The sequence below is a fragment of the Carassius auratus genome, unplaced genomic scaffold (assembly GCF_003368295.1).
Source record: "Carassius auratus strain Wakin unplaced genomic scaffold, ASM336829v1 scaf_tig00214077, whole genome shotgun sequence".
NCBI lineage: Eukaryota > Metazoa > Chordata > Actinopteri > Cypriniformes > Cyprinidae > Carassius > Carassius auratus.
Genome location: NW_020527513.1, coordinates 1,339,054 through 1,359,691, shown reverse-complemented (window position 1 = coordinate 1,359,691; position 20,638 = coordinate 1,339,054). Strand labels below are relative to the sequence as shown.

Below are 20,638 nucleotides of genomic sequence, written 5' to 3'. Positions count from 1 at the left end.
GATCTTACAGATTGCAGTTGCAGTTTTTGGCAGCTGACTTAATAGTCACTTACGTATTTTTATGTCTGGGACAATCCAATTTGATAAGTGGCACCCATATACTCGCTTATTTTTTTTTTTGTTGGTGTTTTACTTTCATGCTTAGTACACTTTTGAGCCTTTTAGGGCATTAAAAATAACCAAATGTGCTTAAAAGGCAGAGGTTCTTGCCAAATAATATTCTATTTGAGTTTTGTAAGAGGTTTCGCTAGACCAGACGCATCCAGTCACATCAGTCTGTGTCTCCGTCTTGTTTGTCATCGACAGCCGTTGAGTAGCCCAGTCAACAGAATCACCACACTTCTGCACAACCTCTGTGGCCATCAATCAGGCAGCTATCACCTCTTTAACCACAGCTCATTCAGCCTCAGGCCTGACAGCCGCTCACATTTTGAGAGTTTGTCTCCATGATGACACTTCTGCCCACTATCGGTCCACATCCACAAGGTCCCTTGCTCGGAGGCAGACGCTGGAGTCTTATATTGTTTGATTTCATAGTTGTATAATATCATTTGTTCTAAAGAACTAATATCATTTCTCTGGCTTCCCAGAAATTTTTGTAACATTGTTGACCTTCAACTCAAGACGTGCTATTAATAGTTTTCTTTTATGTGAAGAGCCACTTTTGAAATGCATTTACTCTAAAAATCCTTAGTATTTCTATGTGTAGTCAGTGTTGTTAACCTTTATTTGTACCTTATTCCTGAAGGAGGAGGTCTGTCCACAAGTGGAGGGAGAGAAGGATCAGAAATGTATGTGGACATCAGCCGTCAATGTGAAAGACAAGTTCATTTACGTCACACAGCCTTTGCTGAACAGGTTGCTCATTGTAGACATCCAATCGCAGAAAGCTGTTCAGGTAAGCCAATGAATCAGTAACTAAAACATTATTCTTGTGAACATTTCATAGACACATCATCAAATTTAAATAATGCTGCATTTCAATATACGTAATGTGCCATGTCTACTACATAATTCATAATCCTCAAATCTACCATTTTTAATTACAGTTCTAGTTGGCATATTTTAACATGTTTATTTAGCATGTTTATTTTTCATTTGAACATTATAGTATGAAAATTCGAAAAAAAAAATTCTGCCATGGGCACACAATAAGGGCATGTTGTTTGAGTAGTTCCCTCAAGTTGCTCTAAACCAACATTGCAAAATGTTGACTGATTTGTTGAAAGATTAAAAAAGATAGAAAGAATGTTTTGTTCATGAATAAAACATACCTTTCTCATGAACCCACCATAGGCAGTGCTGTTGTTGCTAAATTAAAACTGTTAAGTAAGTCTTGAAAAAAAATGAAATAAAATCAAATAAGTGCTTTGGAAACTAATTTGATTCAAATACTAAAATTACAAAAAAAAAAAAAATAAATAAATAAATAAATAAAAATTAGAAAAGATTTGACTTCAGCAGACTTGTCCATTAAGGAGGATGAGAAATTAGTCTCTTTTTCTGTGTTACAGAGATTAAAGAAAGTCATTCAGGTTTGGTTTGGAATAAAGTGACAGTGAGTAAATGATGGCAGAATTAAAAATTTTGAATAAATTATTCATTTAATTGTTAATGAATAAATTTGACTTTCCGTGGTCTGTCATCAGAATTGTTTGGCTTTAGGTTGCTGTGAATCTAATGTAGTGAATACCCAGATGAGTGCCAGCAAGACTTTCTCAGTGCCAGATCTCACTTGATTCACAAGGGTCACATTGGATCACACAAAGATCATTGAATCCCCTGGGAGTGCGGCTCTCATTACCTCAGATCAGCAAGTGTTAATTAGCCACCTGATTTTTTTTGAAACCGTGAAACGGAAAGAAAAATCTGATATTTATCTACAAATTATGTTTTAAGCCTGAGGACTCACTATTTAACCAAAACTTTTTTGTAAGATTGAACATTTCACACAACTGCTAAGGATAGTGACGCATTATTTATTTATTTTTTTTATCTGTGCTGAAGAGTTTCTATTATTCAGTCTAATCCTCGTAAAGAGGGAGGGATGTGCTGGGATAAAAATTCAGTGTGCACATCTGCTCCCACGGATTATTTCACACAATGAGATAGACACTGAAGACAACAATCACAGTCCTTCATCATAGCTCCACACGAACACTAGTTCTCTCTTCATTTCTTTTAATGCCATGTGTTGTCGAAACAAGCTGTGCAAATGCTCACATTGTGGAGGACTTAACAGTGAATGCTGCATCAGATGAATACACTTATCACTTAAAGTTAAAGACATTATGAAGAAAAAAATATGTCCGTCCCACTGAGAGAGAGAGAGAGAGAGAGAGAGAGAGAGAGAGAGAGAGAGAGTATAATCATTTTTGCAACGCTCAATGTGCAAATTAACCTTTTTTTCATATTTGTGTGCATCCATGTAAGCACAATGAGGTGTGAAAATTGCACAGTAAGGCTATCACTGCACAAAGTGAATCATTTGTTTCCCTGTGGAATATCTCCAGCCAGGTGACAGAGAATGGATATGGATGCAAAGCTATTATTGCGAACGGGCTGAGCTATTGTTACTGTCAGCACTCCATTTAAAATCCACACCCATAACCAAACTCTGCATGTGCAAAAAGGCATACAGCTGTGCTTTTGGAGGCGGCACACATTCTCTCTGTCATGGATAGTTGCTTGGATGTTGGACTTGTAAATTTTTATTGTGATTTTTGTAGGACGTTAAAAAGCATGGGTGGGAATCTGCTTCATGAATTAACATAATGAGTTCCAGTGATTTCATTGAATTCTCACTGGGACTCTTGAGAAGCAAACAATGTGGAAAATTGATCCATTTTTCAAAGATGCTCTTCTGACCAGGGGCAAAAATCTTAGTTGTGCCTAGCATGAGTTACTTACTGTATAAAATTTCACTCCACTTAATGATGAATGCTGTGTAGCATCTTTCTAATTGGAGTGTGTGCCGTTTTTAAGTGAACTGAATATGAAAATGTATGCTATATTGAATGACTTTTATCCTGTGATGGTAAATCTGAATTTTCAGCAGCCATTACTCCAGTCTTCAATGTCACATGATCCTTCAGAAATCATTCTAATCTGCTGATTTGATGCTTGAGAAAAATTCAAAAGTTCAAAAGAACAACATTTATTTGATTATTTTAATGCAGGTTTGCTGTTTAAAAATATTAATTTCTGTTAAAAAAAATCAAGTCTAACTGACATCAGACTTTTAAACAGTAGTAGATGAAAGTTGATGTATTAAATAAGGTAATAAATTAGATATTATTTAATTGTAGATATTATTTCATTATAAAGATGGAACCTTTAAACATAGCAACTCTTCTGTTTTTGCTCATTTTGTTGTTGTGTTGGACTAATTAAATTTCCTCTGTTGTGTGATTGTTTAATTTCTTTGAATTGCATTGCATTTTTCATCCTCTTCCTTTCATTCAGATTCAAAATCCTGTGTGGCCAGTTCAGTTCAGATTTCATTCTATGATTCAAACGTGTCATTTTTCCAACTGTTCTATAAACTACGTTTTCAGTTTTTAACTGTTACTACATTATGGAGCCAAAAGAGTATCAATAAAGATAAATGCACACTCTACATTCACATATGCACACATAGGATTCATACATGCACACACATAATTCATAAATACACACACAGGATACACAAATGCGCACAAAATTCACAAATGCACACACAAAATTTAAAAAGCACAGAAGATTCAGAAATGCATACAAAATTCAGAAATGCACACAAAATCCAGAAATACACACACAATTCAGAAATGCAAACAACATTTACAAATGCACTCAAGATTCACAAATGCACAGGACAAGATTCAGAAATGTATTTCTGATGCACACACACATATATCTTGATTTACAAACTGCTTGCGGTCTGCGAACTTCACTGCATTTGTGTGTAAATTTTGAGACTCCTCTGACTTGGCTCGACACACAAATGCCTTTTTTTAAACAGGGAATGATCTGCAACCAATCAGATATCTCCCTTGTTTGAGCCAATCACAAGAATGCACCCCACGTGGGGGATTGTTTACTTATAAGCCAATCAGCGAACGACTCACTTTCCTCAGCGAACTACTCACTTACCTCACGCAGCCGGCGACTCACTTTGCGCAGCCGGACACCCACTTTGCGCAGCAGGAGACCCACTTTCCGCAGCCGGAGAGTCACTTTCCTCATCGAACGATTCACTTTCCTCAGGAGTCAAGCAGCAAACGACTCACTTTCCTCAGCGAACGATTCACTCTCCTCACGAGTCACGCAGCGAACGACTCAATTTCCTCACGCAGCGAGCGACTCACTTTCCTCAGCGAACAATTCTCTTTCCTCACCCAGCAAAGTTGAACGAACGATTCCCTTTCCTCACGCAGAGATCAACTCACTTTGCGCAGCCGGAGAGTCACTTTCCTCTTGCAGCAGATCACTGACTCTCTCTTCATGTAGGGACCGAATATTATAATTAAAGTGATTTCTATATTGCATCCAAAAGAATATTTAGATATATATAAATATTTAAAAAGGTGTAAAAAAATGTATTTTATTTTACTTTCATTAAAATATTTCAATAAAATGAAATAATTGCCTATTGCAAATTTATGAATCCATGGTTAACTTTTTTTCTGCAGTCACAGCCTGGGCTATATGTATTGAGACATTTTTAAATTTATATTTTATGAATTGTAATCTAAACATCTGTATTTTCATACAATTTCATAAATAAGTAGGCTATAATATGCCGCACCACAGTCATATCACGCTGTGTGAACGCCTTCATGTCATTGGCTTATAAGTAAACAATCCCCCACGTGGAGTGCGTTCTTGTGATTGGCTAAAAGAAGGTAGATATCTGATTGGTTGCTGATCAGTCCCTGTTTAAAAAAAAGGCATTTGTGTGTCGAGCCAAGTCAGAGGAGTCTCAAAATTTACACACAAATGCAGTGAAGTTCGCAGACCGCAAGCAGTTTGTAAATCAAGATATATGTGTGTGTGCATCAGAAATACATTTCTGAATCTTGTTCTGTGCATTTGTGAATCTTGAGTGCATTTGTAAATGTTGTTTGCATTTCTGAATTGTGTGTGTTTTTCTTAATTTTGTGTGCATTTCTGAATTTTGTATGCATTTCTGAATCTTCTGTGCTTTTTAAATTTTGTGTGTGCATTTGTAAATTTTGTGCACATTTGTGTATCCTGTGTGTGTATTTATGAAATATGTGTGTGCATGTATGAATCCTGTGTGTGCATATGTGAATGTAGTGTGTGCATTTATCTTTATTGATACTCTTTTGGCTCCATACTACATTATCTGATTTTCCTAAGCAAATGGAATCTGTTGTTCTGTTGTTGTCAACAGACTGTGAGCACCGACCGGGTTCCAGTGAAGCTGCACTATGACAAGTCTCATGACCAGGTGTGGATCCTGAGCTGGGGAGATCTCGAGAAAAACTCTCCAACCCTCCAGGTAAGCCAAATCATGCCAGATTCATCACTGTGTGCTAATCACCACCTGATGCCTCTTGAACAAGAGTACTGGGACATTCTGCATAACTGCTTCTCTGATTATTCAAGTGTATGAGTCGGCTCTGCTGAGTGTGTGTTTTGACGATTTTAGTTTTGGAGCATTCTCAAGTGATGTAAAATTGAATCAGCATAGCAAGGGGTCTCAGTGGGGTTATACTGTATATCGCATAATTGGCACACTCTTGTCCGCCATAATGCATAGCTTTTGGTTAATCGCAGACAGAATACATTGAGTGCATTGAGACAATAGGATTTCTGGCTTATTGTGTTATCATAGATTCTCACACGTCTCCCTTTTGTGTGTGATCATGTGGATAACAGCCCCAATGAAATTGCATTGCTCATGTTTTTATTGTGCTTCTTCCATACATCAGGTGATCAGCCAAGCCAGCGGAAGCACGTCCCACCACACCATCCACACCCAGCCAGTTGGCCATCGCTTCGACAGGGTGGAGGATTTCTTTATTCCTCCCATAAGCCTCACAATCAATCACATCAGGTAAAAGAGAGAAAGACTCCCACCATTATATATATAATTTTTTTTAATTATTTTTTTGTAATGTATGAACACGTACTGGCTGTGATTAGAACTCCAGAGAAAACACTGGATAGTGTGTAAATTGCATTCGGGGAGTGACATTTATATCTTAATAAACCATTTTGTGAATTCATGGTCACTCGTAGTAGATTTAGAGGTAGTCGGGGGGGAAATGTGAGTTTAAACCCTGAATAAACAGTCCAGGAGATGTTGTGTGGATATGGAAATCTCATTTGAATTGATTAAAATCTGAGTTTAAGATTACTGAGCATGCCCTAATCCTCTTATTGCCCCCTCTTGGCAGATGGATGTTTACTTACGCTATCATGTCGTGCAAATGGAACGCTATATAAAGTTCAGTAGTGCCAGCCCACTTTTTCAGTGGCCTTTGGTTCCAGAAGTTTATATATATTGCCTCACATGGTAAGTCTAAGCTCTGTTCCAAAAACCTAGAGAACAGAGTACAATCCCTATATATATATATATATATATATATATATATAGGGATTGGGGAAAAAATTAAAATGAATTCCCTTATAGATAAAATTAATGGTATTTTTACTTCTGAAACTTTTGCACACTATTTATGTGTTACAGGAGCTTTGATTCACTGATTTCAATAGCCTTTATGTCTCCAGCACACCTATGATGCCTTAAAATACTGTCTACATGGGCTGCTCTCTAGGTTTACCATGTGAGGCAAGATAATTGACAGTTTCTTTGCAATCTAATCAACTCAAATCATATTCACAGCATTTTAAATAGACTGTGTCTCTTAGTATAGTGTTTATAAAGATGTTGGAGAATAAACATATTGTTGCAGTTCAGTTGCGGAGCCTCAGCACAGCTACCAGCTTTTGTTAAAAGACATGATCTCAGTCCCACAGTGGAGAGTTCATCCGGAGGATACGGCATAGTGCACAAAGACCAGTTTAATTTTCAATCCTTTCGGGGCCTGAGATAATACGGCTTATACTCATGCCATACACACTCACAAAACACACACTCTCCTCTTAGATGAGTCACTGAACCCAGCTGTTTGCGTTCACCCTAATATGTGCTAGCAGTAATTCTGCGCTAGTTGATACATGCTGCACTACAATTCAGTTTCTGTCACTGGAGTTCAGTGTGTGTCAGGCTCGTTTTTCTTGAATAAACTGCAGGTCGCTCAGTTGAGGGTATGTACACTTTTTTTAGCACCCTGTAGGCTGGTGACATTTAGCGGTGCTGTCCTCTCTCTGATATAGTAATGTGTTTCAGTGCCCCGAGTCAACAAAGTGCAACATCATCTCTCCATACTGAAATAGAGGTTAACCCTCTGGAGTCTAAGGGTATTTTTGGGGCCTGGAGAAGTTTTGTCATGCCCTGATATTTGTGCTTTTTTCCGTTTCTTATAAATATCTAAATGGGTAAAGTCTAATATCACTGTAATCAGCACAAACTGGGCTATAATAATATGTGAAATGCATGTATGTATATGATTGTATTTTTGAGAAAAAAAATGTTATGCATGGTTAGTGAAAAACTAAAAATGTTAAATCACTTGAATAAGGCCATAAAACACATACATAACATTGGTTCCCGGGATTGTTGAGAACTGGAGCTTGTAGCCTAGAATTTTTCTTTCTAAATTATGTGAAAATCATCTTGTTTACTCATTCACAGAAAACAATATATTGATTTAAATTTTCTAAGAAACTTTTTGTTGGTAAAAGTCATATGCGAGTAGGCGTCAACTATCATGAATATCATTGTGATTTACACCTGAGAAGACAAAGGCCTGCATAATGAGCTGCATAATGAGCCCCTCATTCAGCTGTGCCACTGAGGGAGGACTTACAAGAAAGAATGTGAGAACAAAATAAATCTATATAATTTTATGTTTGTAGTTTATTAAGAATATATTTAATTATCCCACAACATAATTTAATATCCACTTGGGGGAGCAGTTAAACTGTTTATTAGGGACAATCAAAGCTGACTTTCAAACACATTTTTAGGCATTCTTACTCCAGTCACACAATCCTTCAGAAATCCTTTTAACAATCTTATTTTCTACCAAAAAAAAAAAAAAACATTTATCATCATCATCATTATTATTATTATTATTAATGTTGAAAAGAGCTGAGAATATTTTTCAGGTTTTTTTAGGGGGAATAAATTGAAAGAACTGCATTGTTTTTACATTTGTTAGAGTTATCTCTATTTGACACATTTATATTATTTACATCAAGCTTTTGAATGGTATAGTATTGTATACTGTTATTGAATCTTCATAATGTTTCACTTGATTATACATTTAGTCAGGAATTATAGTTTGGAAAAAGTATTTGAACATAAAGTCTAACTAGTAAAATGTGTAAGTATTACATCCTTCTGATCTTCACCTGGCAAGAGTTTGGATTTAGCACATGACATTAGCTTTTGGATGGAGAAGTTGCGTTTCTTTGTAAATGCTGTTATGTAAGATGTTTGAGGAATTATGTCATTGTTTCAAAGGGAATGAGATAAAGATTGAGAGAGTTATTTTGTAAGACAACAGACCAAACATGCTGATCTCAAAGGTATTTGTATGTAAAGTGTACACATAGAATTATTGACAGCATCTGAAACAACTAAATCTCTTTTATGCACAACATTTGCTAGATATGGATGTTTACAAATCTTCTGAGAACTGGTTGGATTTGCCACCATCTCAAGCTAAATGGTCAATCCTATGCTTTCATTCATCAGTTACAGTAATTTGTAGTGATATTTTGTCTGAGTAAGTTCTTTTTTATGGAATTTTTTTTTTAACTCTGATTAGAGTAATAAAAGTTAGTACTCTTTAATTTAAATTTAAACTTAACAGGCATTAGATATTAAAAACATAAAGTGTTTACATAAAATCATATACTAAACTTTATTGTCACATTGTACCAAGTCTTTAGAAATAATAATTACGCTGTTAAATTTTGTAAATATTTTTGAACACCAAGGTTGTTGTGATTTGATCAAAAATACATAAAAATAAAGTCATATTGTGAAATATTTAAATAATATTTAAAATTTAAAATAACCATTTTCTATTTTAATATATTTTAATTAATTTGCTGATTTGGTGCTCAATAAATTTTTCTTATAGTTATCAGTCTTGAAAACAATTCTTTGATTATAAAGTTCAAAACAACAGCATTTATGTAAAAAAAATTTTTTTTGGTGATAACTGATTATAAAATAGTCGATCTATGACTCTCAAATGATTTTGTGAATAATTGTACATCTCTAAAGTTGTGTATACAAAAAGTTAAATTGTTTAGAAGCTCGTTCTACACTGATACTAGTGTACATGTCAGTGTTTATCTAACCATAATCATGTGCTAGGACCACACTTTACGCATGAATACCCATGAATAATAAATAGACCAACCAGAGAACTCAGTGTGCCTTGTAAATGTATATGAATTTTCTTGCGTAATCTTCAGGAGTATATTGATTTTTGTAAATATGCTGACATAATAAGATGTGCGACTGGTAAACAGTGCCAGTGTCATTTGTACAAAACACTGTTGTAAGGAGGAATGTTTGGTGATCCATGATCCAATAATTACTTCATTCGTTTCTCATTTGAAATGCCTCATATGTTTTGACTTCACCTGTGGCAGTGAACTGTTGAGGAGGGATTTGTACAGGGGAGCGACTGCATGTGACATTTTAGTCAGGTTGTCAAATTATTTCTGCATTTACACACCTTCTCACTGGGAAAATAACAGCCTACAGGAGTCCCATTTATAGCATTCATTGACTTTCTGTCATACTTTTGTCCGCGGCCAGCCTGCAGGCAAATATGTTTACATGTCAACAGTAAAGAAATAAATAAATAATGTAACCATTTATTTATTTTCTTTTAATTGTACAGTAAGCCCTTTGCTAATGCTAATTACATATTTTCTCAGGTCTAAAGGGTTTGTCAGATAAATACTGAAGGAGTTTGTATAAATGCAGGTGTTATGATGAATGAGTAAATGTGTTTTGTTTGTTCATAAGAAAGGTTGTATGGGATGCTTAAAGTCGGCATGAAACGGAAGTTGAGATTGTCATTTTTTCCTTGCTGTGACGTATATCCGAGTTAAACGGCTTCTGAAATTAGAAAAAAAAGGTTCAGTTAAGGAAACAGCATTGATTTACAACTGGAAATTGCCTCTATTAATTGCCCTACAAGTGCATAAACAAACACACAGAAGTCACAAAGTATAAACAATGCTACAAAAATGCCTGTTTGTGTTGTTTTTATTATCATATTACAGCGCTGTCCTGTTGTACTATTGGCTGCATGGTTAGATTAGATGCTAGTGACTTTACAGAGTAACGAAATCAGCAGATATCCATACGACAGAGCTGTGTGTGCCAATTCAAGAAGATGTATGTGACACTTAAGTATAGTATCTTATTCTGGTGTACCAACAGTTTTGTCATGGGTTGCATCAAACACACATCTGTTTAACAAACCTTAAAGCCGATTCTAAAAGCATTGCACAGACCTCTATAGCACACAAGCCTGATTGGTTTTGCTTTGTGTTGCATTGCATTTTGTGGCTTTGCTTTGTTCTGTTTTGTTCATCCAGGATGTATTGTGTTTGTTTTCACAGCCAAGTTGGATTACACTTTATTTTTTGTAGCTGAAATGTATTATGTTTGTATCATTGATATTTGTTCATGAGGACTGTAGTGGCAACCGTCTTCATTGTTTTATTCATGTTCATGTCAAAACGCAAAGGTATGTAAGGTATTGGATACCAAGTCCAAGTTTACATTTCATGAGAATATGTCCTTTGTCTGTTCTTTCTTGTTTCTGTTGGGTGAATATATTTTTCATTTTGGTGTTGTTTTAGAAGAAGAAGCTTTGTGCAAGGGCGGAAAATCGCTCGTAAAACCACATTTAAATAACTATTTATTTCTTTAAATGTTGTGTCTTTTACTTATTTAGCATCGTAAATGTTTATGCAATGTTTCAGCACATACAAGCAGATGTGTTTTGATGCAGAAGAAGATCTCAAAAGTGCTCAAAGCGGGTCTGATCCACATTTAAACTTCTTGAAACACTGTTTAATCCACATTTAAACTGCTTGAAACACTGGTTAAACTATTTATTTATTCATTTTCAACATTTTGTGACTCTTACACATTTAAGGATATAAATATGCACTGTTTTTTTACACATATGTGATTTGGATACAAAATGTGATGTGAAGTGTATAAAACATTGCACCCCTCAATGGTTTTAATTTGTCAAAATGTACCACTTTAAAGAACAAAGTAAGAAAATAATTTGAGGTCAGTTTGACTCTTAATACAAACAGAGAAGCTATTTTATTAACATAGCAGGAGATCATTTTCTTGCGAGCAAAATAATCCTGTTTTCAATTGAAGTGTCTGACTGAGTATTGAACACACACTTTTACATTCATATTCCATGATCTCGCCCCCCAGTTGCCGAATCCGTCGCCAGGCCTTCTACCGGGACCTCATAATTTAGAAATTAAGCCCCGAGCATACCGTCACAGCCAAAACAGCCTGGCCTGTAGCTAATAGACGGACGCTGGCTGCCAGTTGATGGAGCTCATCACAGGCGGTGATAGTCTGTCCCATCGCTCCGCGGCAGATGTGGCCTTTTGGCCAGGCGTAGACAGCAGCCACATTCTCGAGTGCAAAAGAGAAGATGGATGTCAGGGTTTGAAGTCTATGTTAGAATTGATAGGAGAGCATGCAGATTTAATCGAGCTTTGTCAGATCCTTTATTTCCCTCACCAACTTCATTTGTTCTTAGTTCTTCTGAGAATTTTTTTATAACCTATAATTGGGCTCTTTGGATTTCTCAATGGATAAGACAAAGTGTGGGTGATTAATTTTTTAATTGAAATCAATTATGAAACCAGACATCTGGCAGAGGCTATTAAGCATGGACTGATGAACAGAGATGTGACATTGAATTCTTTCTCTCCCTTTAAGCTTTTGGATCTTCCTCATTAGACTTGAACCTGCACTCTGGGTTCCCTTTCAATACTTCACTCGTACTGCGTCGAAGACGCATATGGGAAAAACCCCCTTTTTCTCCTGAACTGAAGCCTTATTCAATCACGCAGTGAAACTGCACAGCCATTGGATCGTGCAGTGTTATTAAAATAAACCAATGGCTTGGCAGCGGTGCTGCACGAACCTATGGCAGCGAAGCCCGCCAAAGCCCGCCGAAATGGGCGGGGAATCTGGCTATATATTGGCCGCTTCGCCACAGGAATTCAGATTATTTCTCCTTCAGCGACGACATCACATCGCTTCGCTGATCTCCGCTGAACTGCTCGCCGTTGACACGCCTCGCACTGGAACGCGACTGCCGGTCCCCACCGCAGATACATCGCTTCCCTGCGGCCATCCGGTGAGATATATATATTGAAAGAGCAAATTTCTCTAAAAGAGCCTTTTCCTACGGCGTTGTTGCAAATGCCGTCTCGTCATTGCAGCTCGTGCAGAGCCCCTCTGCACGCTGATGACGGGCACAGCGAGTGTGTCGCGTGCTTGGGGAAACCCCACGCTGACACAGCACTCGCGGGGAATTCATGTTCTCATTGCGAGAACATGAATATCGCCTCTCTGCGCTCGCGAATCGCTTTCTTTTCAGAGAGCGATCTCGCTCCTCGCGCCCTCCCTTTCTCTTCCTCCCGCGAGCCGGCGAGGAAGAAAAGGCGGGGCAGAGGATTAAAGCAGCAGGATGAAAGCGAGCTCACGCCGGCTCAGCCCCCGCGTGCCTCGTTTTCTCCGCCCAGAGGGGATTCCCCAGTCCTCTTTGTACAGCCAAACCAGTGTCCCTCTGCTGCCGCGAGTGATCTGGTTTTGTTTGGAGGGACTGAGGAGGAACTGCTAGAGGACAGCATGTCTCTAGCCGCTTCAGATGCTGAGGAGCTGTCGGGCTCGCCGGACCCCGCCCCCTCGATGTCATCTGAACCAAACCGCTCGAAACTCGGGATGGACGCCGAGCTTATCCGCGTTCTCTCCAGGGCAGTGGATGAGCTGGGTCTGGATTGGTCTCCTCCAGAGGAACCAGCCCGTAGCCGTCTGGATGAATGGTTTCTGCCGGGGCGCCAGCAAGCCCCTCGTCAGCGAACTGCTCCATTCTTCCCGGAGGTCCACGACGAGCTCACTAAATCATGGCGCGCCCCCTACTCAGCACGCCTGCGTACTTCATCTTCATCCGCCCTCACCTCAATTGACGGCGCTGATGAAAGAGGATACGAACGGCTGCCGCCGCTGGACGAGTCTGTGGCCGTGCATCTCTGCCCGCCAGCAGCTATTGGATGGAAAGCCAAGGCCAACCATCCGTCCAAACCCTGCCGTACGACGTCGGCGCTCGCCGGGCGTGCCTACTCATCGGCAGGGCAAGCAGCCGCGGCGCTCCACTCTATGGCGGTGCTTCAAGTCTTCCAGGCCAAACTTCTCGCCGCCACCGACGAGTCTGGCCCAGATGTCGCCACGCTCAGGGAGCTGAGAAGTGCAACAGACTTGGCGCTGCGTGCTACCAAGAGCACCGCCCAGGCCATTGGGCGCTCGATGGCTAACCTGGTCGTATTGGAGCGCCACTTATGGCTCAACCTTACGGAGATTAAGGATGCTGACAGAGCCCAGTTCCTAGACGCACCGATCTCCCCCAGCGGCCTCTTTGGCCCGGCGATAGAGGGATTCGCCGAGCGTTTCACAGAGGCGCAGAAGTCGTCCCAGGCAATGCGACACTTCCTGCCGAAGCGCGCTTCATCTGCTGCCAGTCGCCCCAAACAGGTGCCGATTCGTCAGCCTCCTAAGCAAGCGCCAGCTGCTACCACCGCAGCCCAGCCGGTGAAACCCGAGCCTCGACACCGTTCTCGCTCGGCCACCAGACGGTATCAGTATCCCAAGCGCATGGGACCCCGGCCCAAGATAGTGCTGGACCCTGCGCCGCCGCCGTCATCCTGATCAACAGGAAAGAAAGAGGAGGGGGCTAAGTCTCGCCACAGCCGGACCACCCCCCAAACTGCCCCGTGTTTTCTGCCGTCCATCTCCAGGTGTCGACGAAGTTGTTCCTGCTGCAAACAATGGGCCCTTGTTAGCGCCCAGACAGCAAAGCGCTGTTATAGTGCAAAAAATAAAAAACACACTCCTTCACAAAAAGAGCAGTTTTCCTCACACAACACTCACGAGTGCTATGTCCCCCCACGGCGGTCAATCACTCGAGTTAATACAACCTCTGTCCATCCGGGCCTCACAATGGCAAGCCATTCCCGGGGTATCAGATTGGGTCATGGGAGTAATAAAACACGGCTATTCCCTTCAGTTCGCACGACGGCCACCACGCTTTCACGGGGCGGTCACCACTTCAGTGCACAACGAGAACGCTCACGTTCTTCGTGCCGAAGTGAAAAATCTGCTGGTGAAGGGAGCTATAGAAATCGTTCCCCCAGCACACCGCGACTCAGGGTTTTACAGCCGTTACTTCCTGGTTCCCAAGAAGGATGGTGGGCTGCGCCCCATCCTCGATTTAAGACATCTGAACCGTGCCCTCATGAGACGGCGCTTCAGAATGATCACATTGAAACAAATCCTCTCGCAAATACGCTCGGGGGATTGGTTCTTTTCGCTGGATCTGAAAGACGCTTACTTTCACATCCAGATAGCCCCCCGTCACAGGCCGTTTTTGAGATTCGCCTTCGAGGGCGTGGCTTACCAATACAAGGTCCTCCCCTTTGGGCTGTCTCTGGCGCCTCGCACGTTCACAAAGTGCATGGATGCGGCTCTCTCCCCTCTCAGGCAGAAGGGCATCCGCATTCTCAATTACCTCGACGACTGGCTAGTTCTAGCTCAGTCAGAGGGGGAGGCATTGGGTTACAGAACTGTGCTCCTCAGCCATCTGGAATGCCTGGGGCTCAGGGTGAACTTTGTCAAGAGCTCACTGTCCCCCAGCCGACAGATATCGTTTCTGGGAACAGTGTTAGACTCAGTGACGATGAGGGCAACAATGGTGAAGGAGCGCGCTGCGGCTCTACAGCGACTTGCGGCCTCTTTCAAAATAGGTGCTTCTCGACCCCTAAAGACATTCCAGAAGCTGCTGGGTCTTATGGCGGCGGCATCGCCGGTGCTGGAGCTCGGGCTGCTTCGTATGCGCCCCCTCCAATATTGGCTGAAACCACGTGTTCCACCTCATGCATGGCGTCACGGACGCTTGAATATCAAGGTGAGTCAGGACTGTATTTCGGCCCTGACCCCTTGGAGGGACATGCAATGGATGGAACGGGGTGCTCCACTTGGTATGGTTTGCAGAAGGAAAGTGATCTCCACAGACGCGTCCAACAAGGGTTGGGGCGCGCTGTGCGAAGGGAAACCCACTTTCGGCCAATGGTCGAAAGAGGAGAGCAGGCTTCACATCAACTGCCTCGAGATGATTGCAGTTCAACGAGCCTGCCAGAGCTTCCTGTCAGACCTAAAGAGCCACCACGTGCTGGTCAGATCGGACAGCATGACGGTGGTCTCTTATATAAATCACCAAGGTGGGCTGTCATCGACGCGTCTCTTCAGACTGACGTCGCGACTGCTGGAATGGACCCAAAGCAATTTGGGGTCCCTGAGAGCAGTACATCTTCCGGGCAAGCTGAACAAGGGCGCGGATATGCTGTCAAGAAGCGGAGTCTCCTCAGAAGAGTGGAGACTCCACCCGCAGACGGTTCAGAAGATATGGGAGGTCTTTGGCAGAGCGGAAATAGACCTCTTTGCCTCAAAAGACAACTCTCATTGCCCAATATATTTTTCCAAGATCAAAGACGCGTTGTCCCAGGACTGGCCCAACCGTCTTCTTTATGCTTTTCCTCCGGTCCCTCTGATTCCCCAAGTAATCAGGCGGGTCAGGGACCAGAGATGCAGGGTTCTGCTTGTAGCCCCATTCTGGGAAAATCAGCACTGGATAGCCGACCTGTCGCAGATGCTGACTGCAGCCCCATGGCCCGTTCCCCTGAGACGGGACCTCCTTTCTCAGGCGGCCGGGACGATTTGGCATCCATACCCAGAGAAGTGGTCTCTGCACCTTTGGTCGCTCGACGGGAGTCCGCGGGACTCCCTGAGCGTGTGCTAGACACAATTTCACAGGCTAGAGCTCCGTCTACACGACGCCTCTATGCCTCCAAATGGTCTGTGTTCTCCACATGGTGTTCAGACCATGGTGAAAACCCGACCTCTTGTGACGTATCAGTGATACTGTCATTTTTGCAAGAGCTCTTGGAGAAGGGACGATCCCCCTCCACGCTCAAGGTCTATGTAGCAACTATAGCGGCGTCACACGCCCTTATAGCAGGCCAGTCGGTGGGCAGAAACGACTTAGTCGTCCGATTTATGAGAGGTGCCAGACGGCTTCATCCGCCTTGCCCTCCCACCGTCCCTTCTTGGGACCTGCCCACGGTGCTGAGAGCCCTGAAGGGGGCCCCCTTTGAACCGCTACAGTCCATAGGCCTTAAAGCCCTGTCGCTAAAGACCGTTCTGCTATTGGCACTAGCGTCTGTTAAGCGTGTGGGTGATTTGCAAGCACTTTCGATAAGCCCTAATTGCCTAGAATTCGGGCCTAACGACTCGAGGGTCGTCCTGAAACCGAGGCATGGCTATGTGCCAAAGGTGCTCTCCACACCTTTTAGAGCACAAGTGGTCACCCTCTCTGCGTTACAAAACACAGAGGAGGATCCAGGCCTGAATCTACTTTGTCCAGTGAGGGCTCTAAAAGTCTACATAGAGCGTTCTGCGCCAATAAGGCGATCAGAACAGCTCTTCATATGCTTTGGAAACCACACCAGAGGGTTACCGGTGTCTAAGCAAAGACTTTCAAGGTGGATTGTTGATGCAATCCAGCTAGCCTACTCTTCTCTGGGCCTGCAAAGCCCAATTGGAGTAAGAGCCCATTCGACGAGAGCAGTGTCTTCGTCTTGGGCATGGTCTAGTGGTGTGACTATCGCAGAAATTTGTGAGGCGGCTGGCTGGAGCTCGCCGTCCACATTTGCTAGATTTTACAATCTAGACGTCCCGGCGCTTCATGCTAGGGTACTTTCTGTGTAAAGGTCACCTTCTTGTTCCTCATTTGCATGCTCTTGGCCATTCTTGCCCAAGGCTCAAGCTCTACTCGTATGCACTCGGTCCCTTGGGTACTGAGGCGATACGAACACGGGATGATCAGGCTAGGTCAGACGTAACCTCATTGAGCTTATTCTGCCCCTAGTTGCTATTGTCATATCTTGGTTTAACAAATCAAGTGTGATTGCGTTGGTCGTCCTCCCTTCTTAGCATGGCGTGATTGAACTGGGTTCCCATATGCGTCTTCGACGCAGTACGAGTGAAGTATTGAAAGGGAACGTACTCGGTTACTAACGTAACCTCGGTTCCCTGAAATACGGGAACGAGTACTGCGTTCCTTGCCATGCTAAAAAGGCTGCACAACTCAGTCGTCGCTTCAGTCGAAGTAACCTGAATTCCTGTGGCGAAGCGGCCAATATATAGCCAGATTCCCCGCCCATTTCGGCGGGCTTTGGCGGGCTTCGCTGCCATAGGTTCGTGCAGCACCGCTGCCAAGCCATTGGTTTATTTTAATAACACTGCACGATCCAATGGCTGTGCAGTTTCACTGCGTGATTGAATAAGGCTTCAGTTCAGGAGAAAAAGGGGGTTTTTCCCATATGCGTCTTCGACGCAGTACTCGTTCCCGTATTTCAGGGAACCGAGGTTACGTTAGTAACCGAGTACGTTTATTCACTCAAATGCTCCGTTTGTTACTTTCAGTGTGGCAGCTACTTCTTATCCAAAGCAACTTCCACTTCATTAATTGCGAGCGCAGTGCCCTCAGGGCAACATTAGTCAAGTGGGTAGTAGAGTTAGATCCAGTTCCAGGGACACTTTAACTTGGGATTGGAGCTTTTATTTCATTGATACAGATCCTTAATGATTACAGAGCTTCAGGGTTGGGCAAAAGTGGGAATTTATGTACTGGCTTTCTTCAGAGTTGAATTGGCCCAGAGAGTGTTGAAATGGAATGACTGGAAGAGGAATTTACAGATTTTAAGGAAATTCAAGTTATGTGACAAATTTTTCATCGAAGCATTAATGATTTCAACTTTAGTTTGACTAATTATACCAATTTTTATGAAAATGTAGAAAACGTTATATATATATATATATATATATATATATATATATATATATATATATATATATATATGCATACACAGCAATTATATGAATGCTTAATTTTAAGTTCAAATTCAAAATCCCTCTTACTACCTCAGTTCAAAAGGATTGAATTGGAATATACTATAAAGTGCATTATTTAAATTCTGAATTCCACAAACTATTGAGCTTGTTCTGACAAAAGAAAATAACGTAGCTGTGTCAAATGAAGGTTTTGCATGACAAATAAACAATGTTTTTTCAGATATCATCTAACGCATATTTTTTCTTTTATAGGTTTGGTGTCATTCTCCACAAGAATGAACCAGCTCTTCATAAGATCGATTTGGAAACCACCTCCTATGTGAAAAATATTAGTCTGCAGCAGTACGATTGCATCCCACAATCCCTCGCCTACACGCATCTGGGCGGATACTACTTCGTCAACTGTCGGCCAGATTCAACAGGTGCGGTACGGCCACAGTTAATCATCGATACCGTAACAGACAATGTCATCGGTCCAAATAGGGATGTGAGCGGCACACCTTATGTCTCTCCTGATGGCCACTATTTAGTGAGCGTGGATGACCGTGATGGGCTAATGCGCTTGCAGTATGTGTCCGTGCGGGGTGAGATTGGCCAACCCTTTGACATTCACACCAACCTGCACCTGTCCGATCTGGCCTTTATGCCCTCTTTCACTGAGGCTAACCAGTATAACGTGTTTGGCAGCTCGGGTCACCAGACGGATGCTCTTTTTGTGGAGCTCAGCACCGGTAACGTCAAAATGATCAAGAGTCTAAAGCAGCCCACGCCGGCTGCCCGGTGGCCTTGGAATCGGCAGAACAGGGTCATGACTGGCAGCGGGCTGTTCGGACAGTATCTCATGACCCCGTCTCAAAGCTCCCTGTTTATTCTAGATGGGCGGCTGGATAAACTCAACTGTGAGATCACCGACGTTCCCTTGGGAAACACTGTGGTGTGGGTGGGAGAGCCGTAAGCTGGTTTATAGGGGCTTGAGAGGGAAACAAACAAACAGGTTGCACTGAATTTGGTCTCCGTTTAATTTATTGAGAACAAAATAAGTCTCAAAGTTTGTAACAAAAAACAAAACTGACTGTTCAAAAACTTGCATTGGAAAATAGGAGACTTGGGAGATGCTTGTTTTTGATAAGCTAGCCAGGTTTTTGAGTCAAATAGCTAATAAGTAGTTTTTCCAAAAGTATTTAGGTGGCGTTAAACTAGCATTGGTATCTTTTATTAAGAAAGTCAGTAAGAATCACTTTGATTGAAAGTGAGAATTGTTTAATTCACTGACTGGAACGATTCAACTGATATGGACCCATGTTTTAGTAATAATAATTTCTCATCTCCCTTAAAACTTAAAACACACATACAGAACACATTCGGCCTATTTTTTCCAGTGCCTTGAAGGAATACTCACAAAAAAAAGAAAGTAAACATAACGATTCCTCCCGAGCCTGTGGATTAAACCCTCCCCGGCTTTTCCACACGCAGAGTAAAAACGAGAGCTACACTTAAAATTCACCTGTTTATAACTCCCAAAGACCCTGAGGCATTTCTAGCTTATTAAAACAGCATCGTCCTGAGAAACCGTCACCTATAATGAGATATTGAGATAGATAATGATCTGTTTGACAACTGTAAATCGTCATGAAATGTTTGGGTGTAAGAATGATGACACAGAGAATTGTGTCTTTGTGCTGAACCCCCAATTTAAACCTACATGGAAACCAGCACTGGTTAGATCAGTGAACATCTGAGAGCTAGTCTGTTATAAAATAGAAAACATAACATACCTAGGGACAGTTATGATCCTGTTTAATCTTAGTAAGAGAAGTTACAAGGGCACATAATGAATCAAGTTTTAGTTGACTCAGCAGTCACAGCCACTGCCGTAAGAGTCTGCTTTCAGTAACTGGTGCATCGCGTGGTGTGATGTTAGACATAATTTATGCATTGCAAAGGTTATATAGCTGGGGGACATTTATTTAAGAGTTTCAGAGTCACAATGCTACAAGAGTACGAACAAAGGAATCTTTCTGTGTCTGTGAGAAGCACAAGTATGTGCTCACGATGTTGAATTATTTCCTCGATGGACAGAGTCTATGCATTTTCATTGACACGTCAGCCAATGGGCTGCATGAATTGAGCTTTTCCCCCCAAATTACTTACATATATGTTTTATTGTTTTAGTTTTAGATTTTGTATATTTTGTTAAAATGCATATAATATGGCTTTTTATCAACTGTATATTCCTTACTCCCTGACTGATTTTTTTGTTGTTGTTTTTTTTTGTGACTTTTACTTGCGTTCTGTAAA

At 41.6% G+C, this 20,638-nt stretch overlaps 1 protein-coding gene across 1 annotated transcript in view; it reads left to right on the top strand.

The window, feature by feature from the left end:
* LOC113091116 (follistatin-related protein 5-like) overlaps positions 1-20,328 on the top strand; it is a gene marked incomplete at its 5' end in the record, with an annotated part of 57,728 nt that extends 37,400 nt beyond the window's left edge. The window contains 4 exons of the mRNA XM_026256550.1: positions 749-898; positions 5,396-5,503; positions 5,937-6,061; positions 18,593-20,328. Of these exons, the coding sequence (XP_026112335.1) occupies positions 749-898; positions 5,396-5,503; positions 5,937-6,061; positions 18,593-19,295 (1,086 nt within the window). The remainder of the gene's footprint in view (positions 1-748; positions 899-5,395; positions 5,504-5,936; positions 6,062-18,592) is intronic.
* Positions 20,329-20,638: the final 310 nt, after the last annotated feature.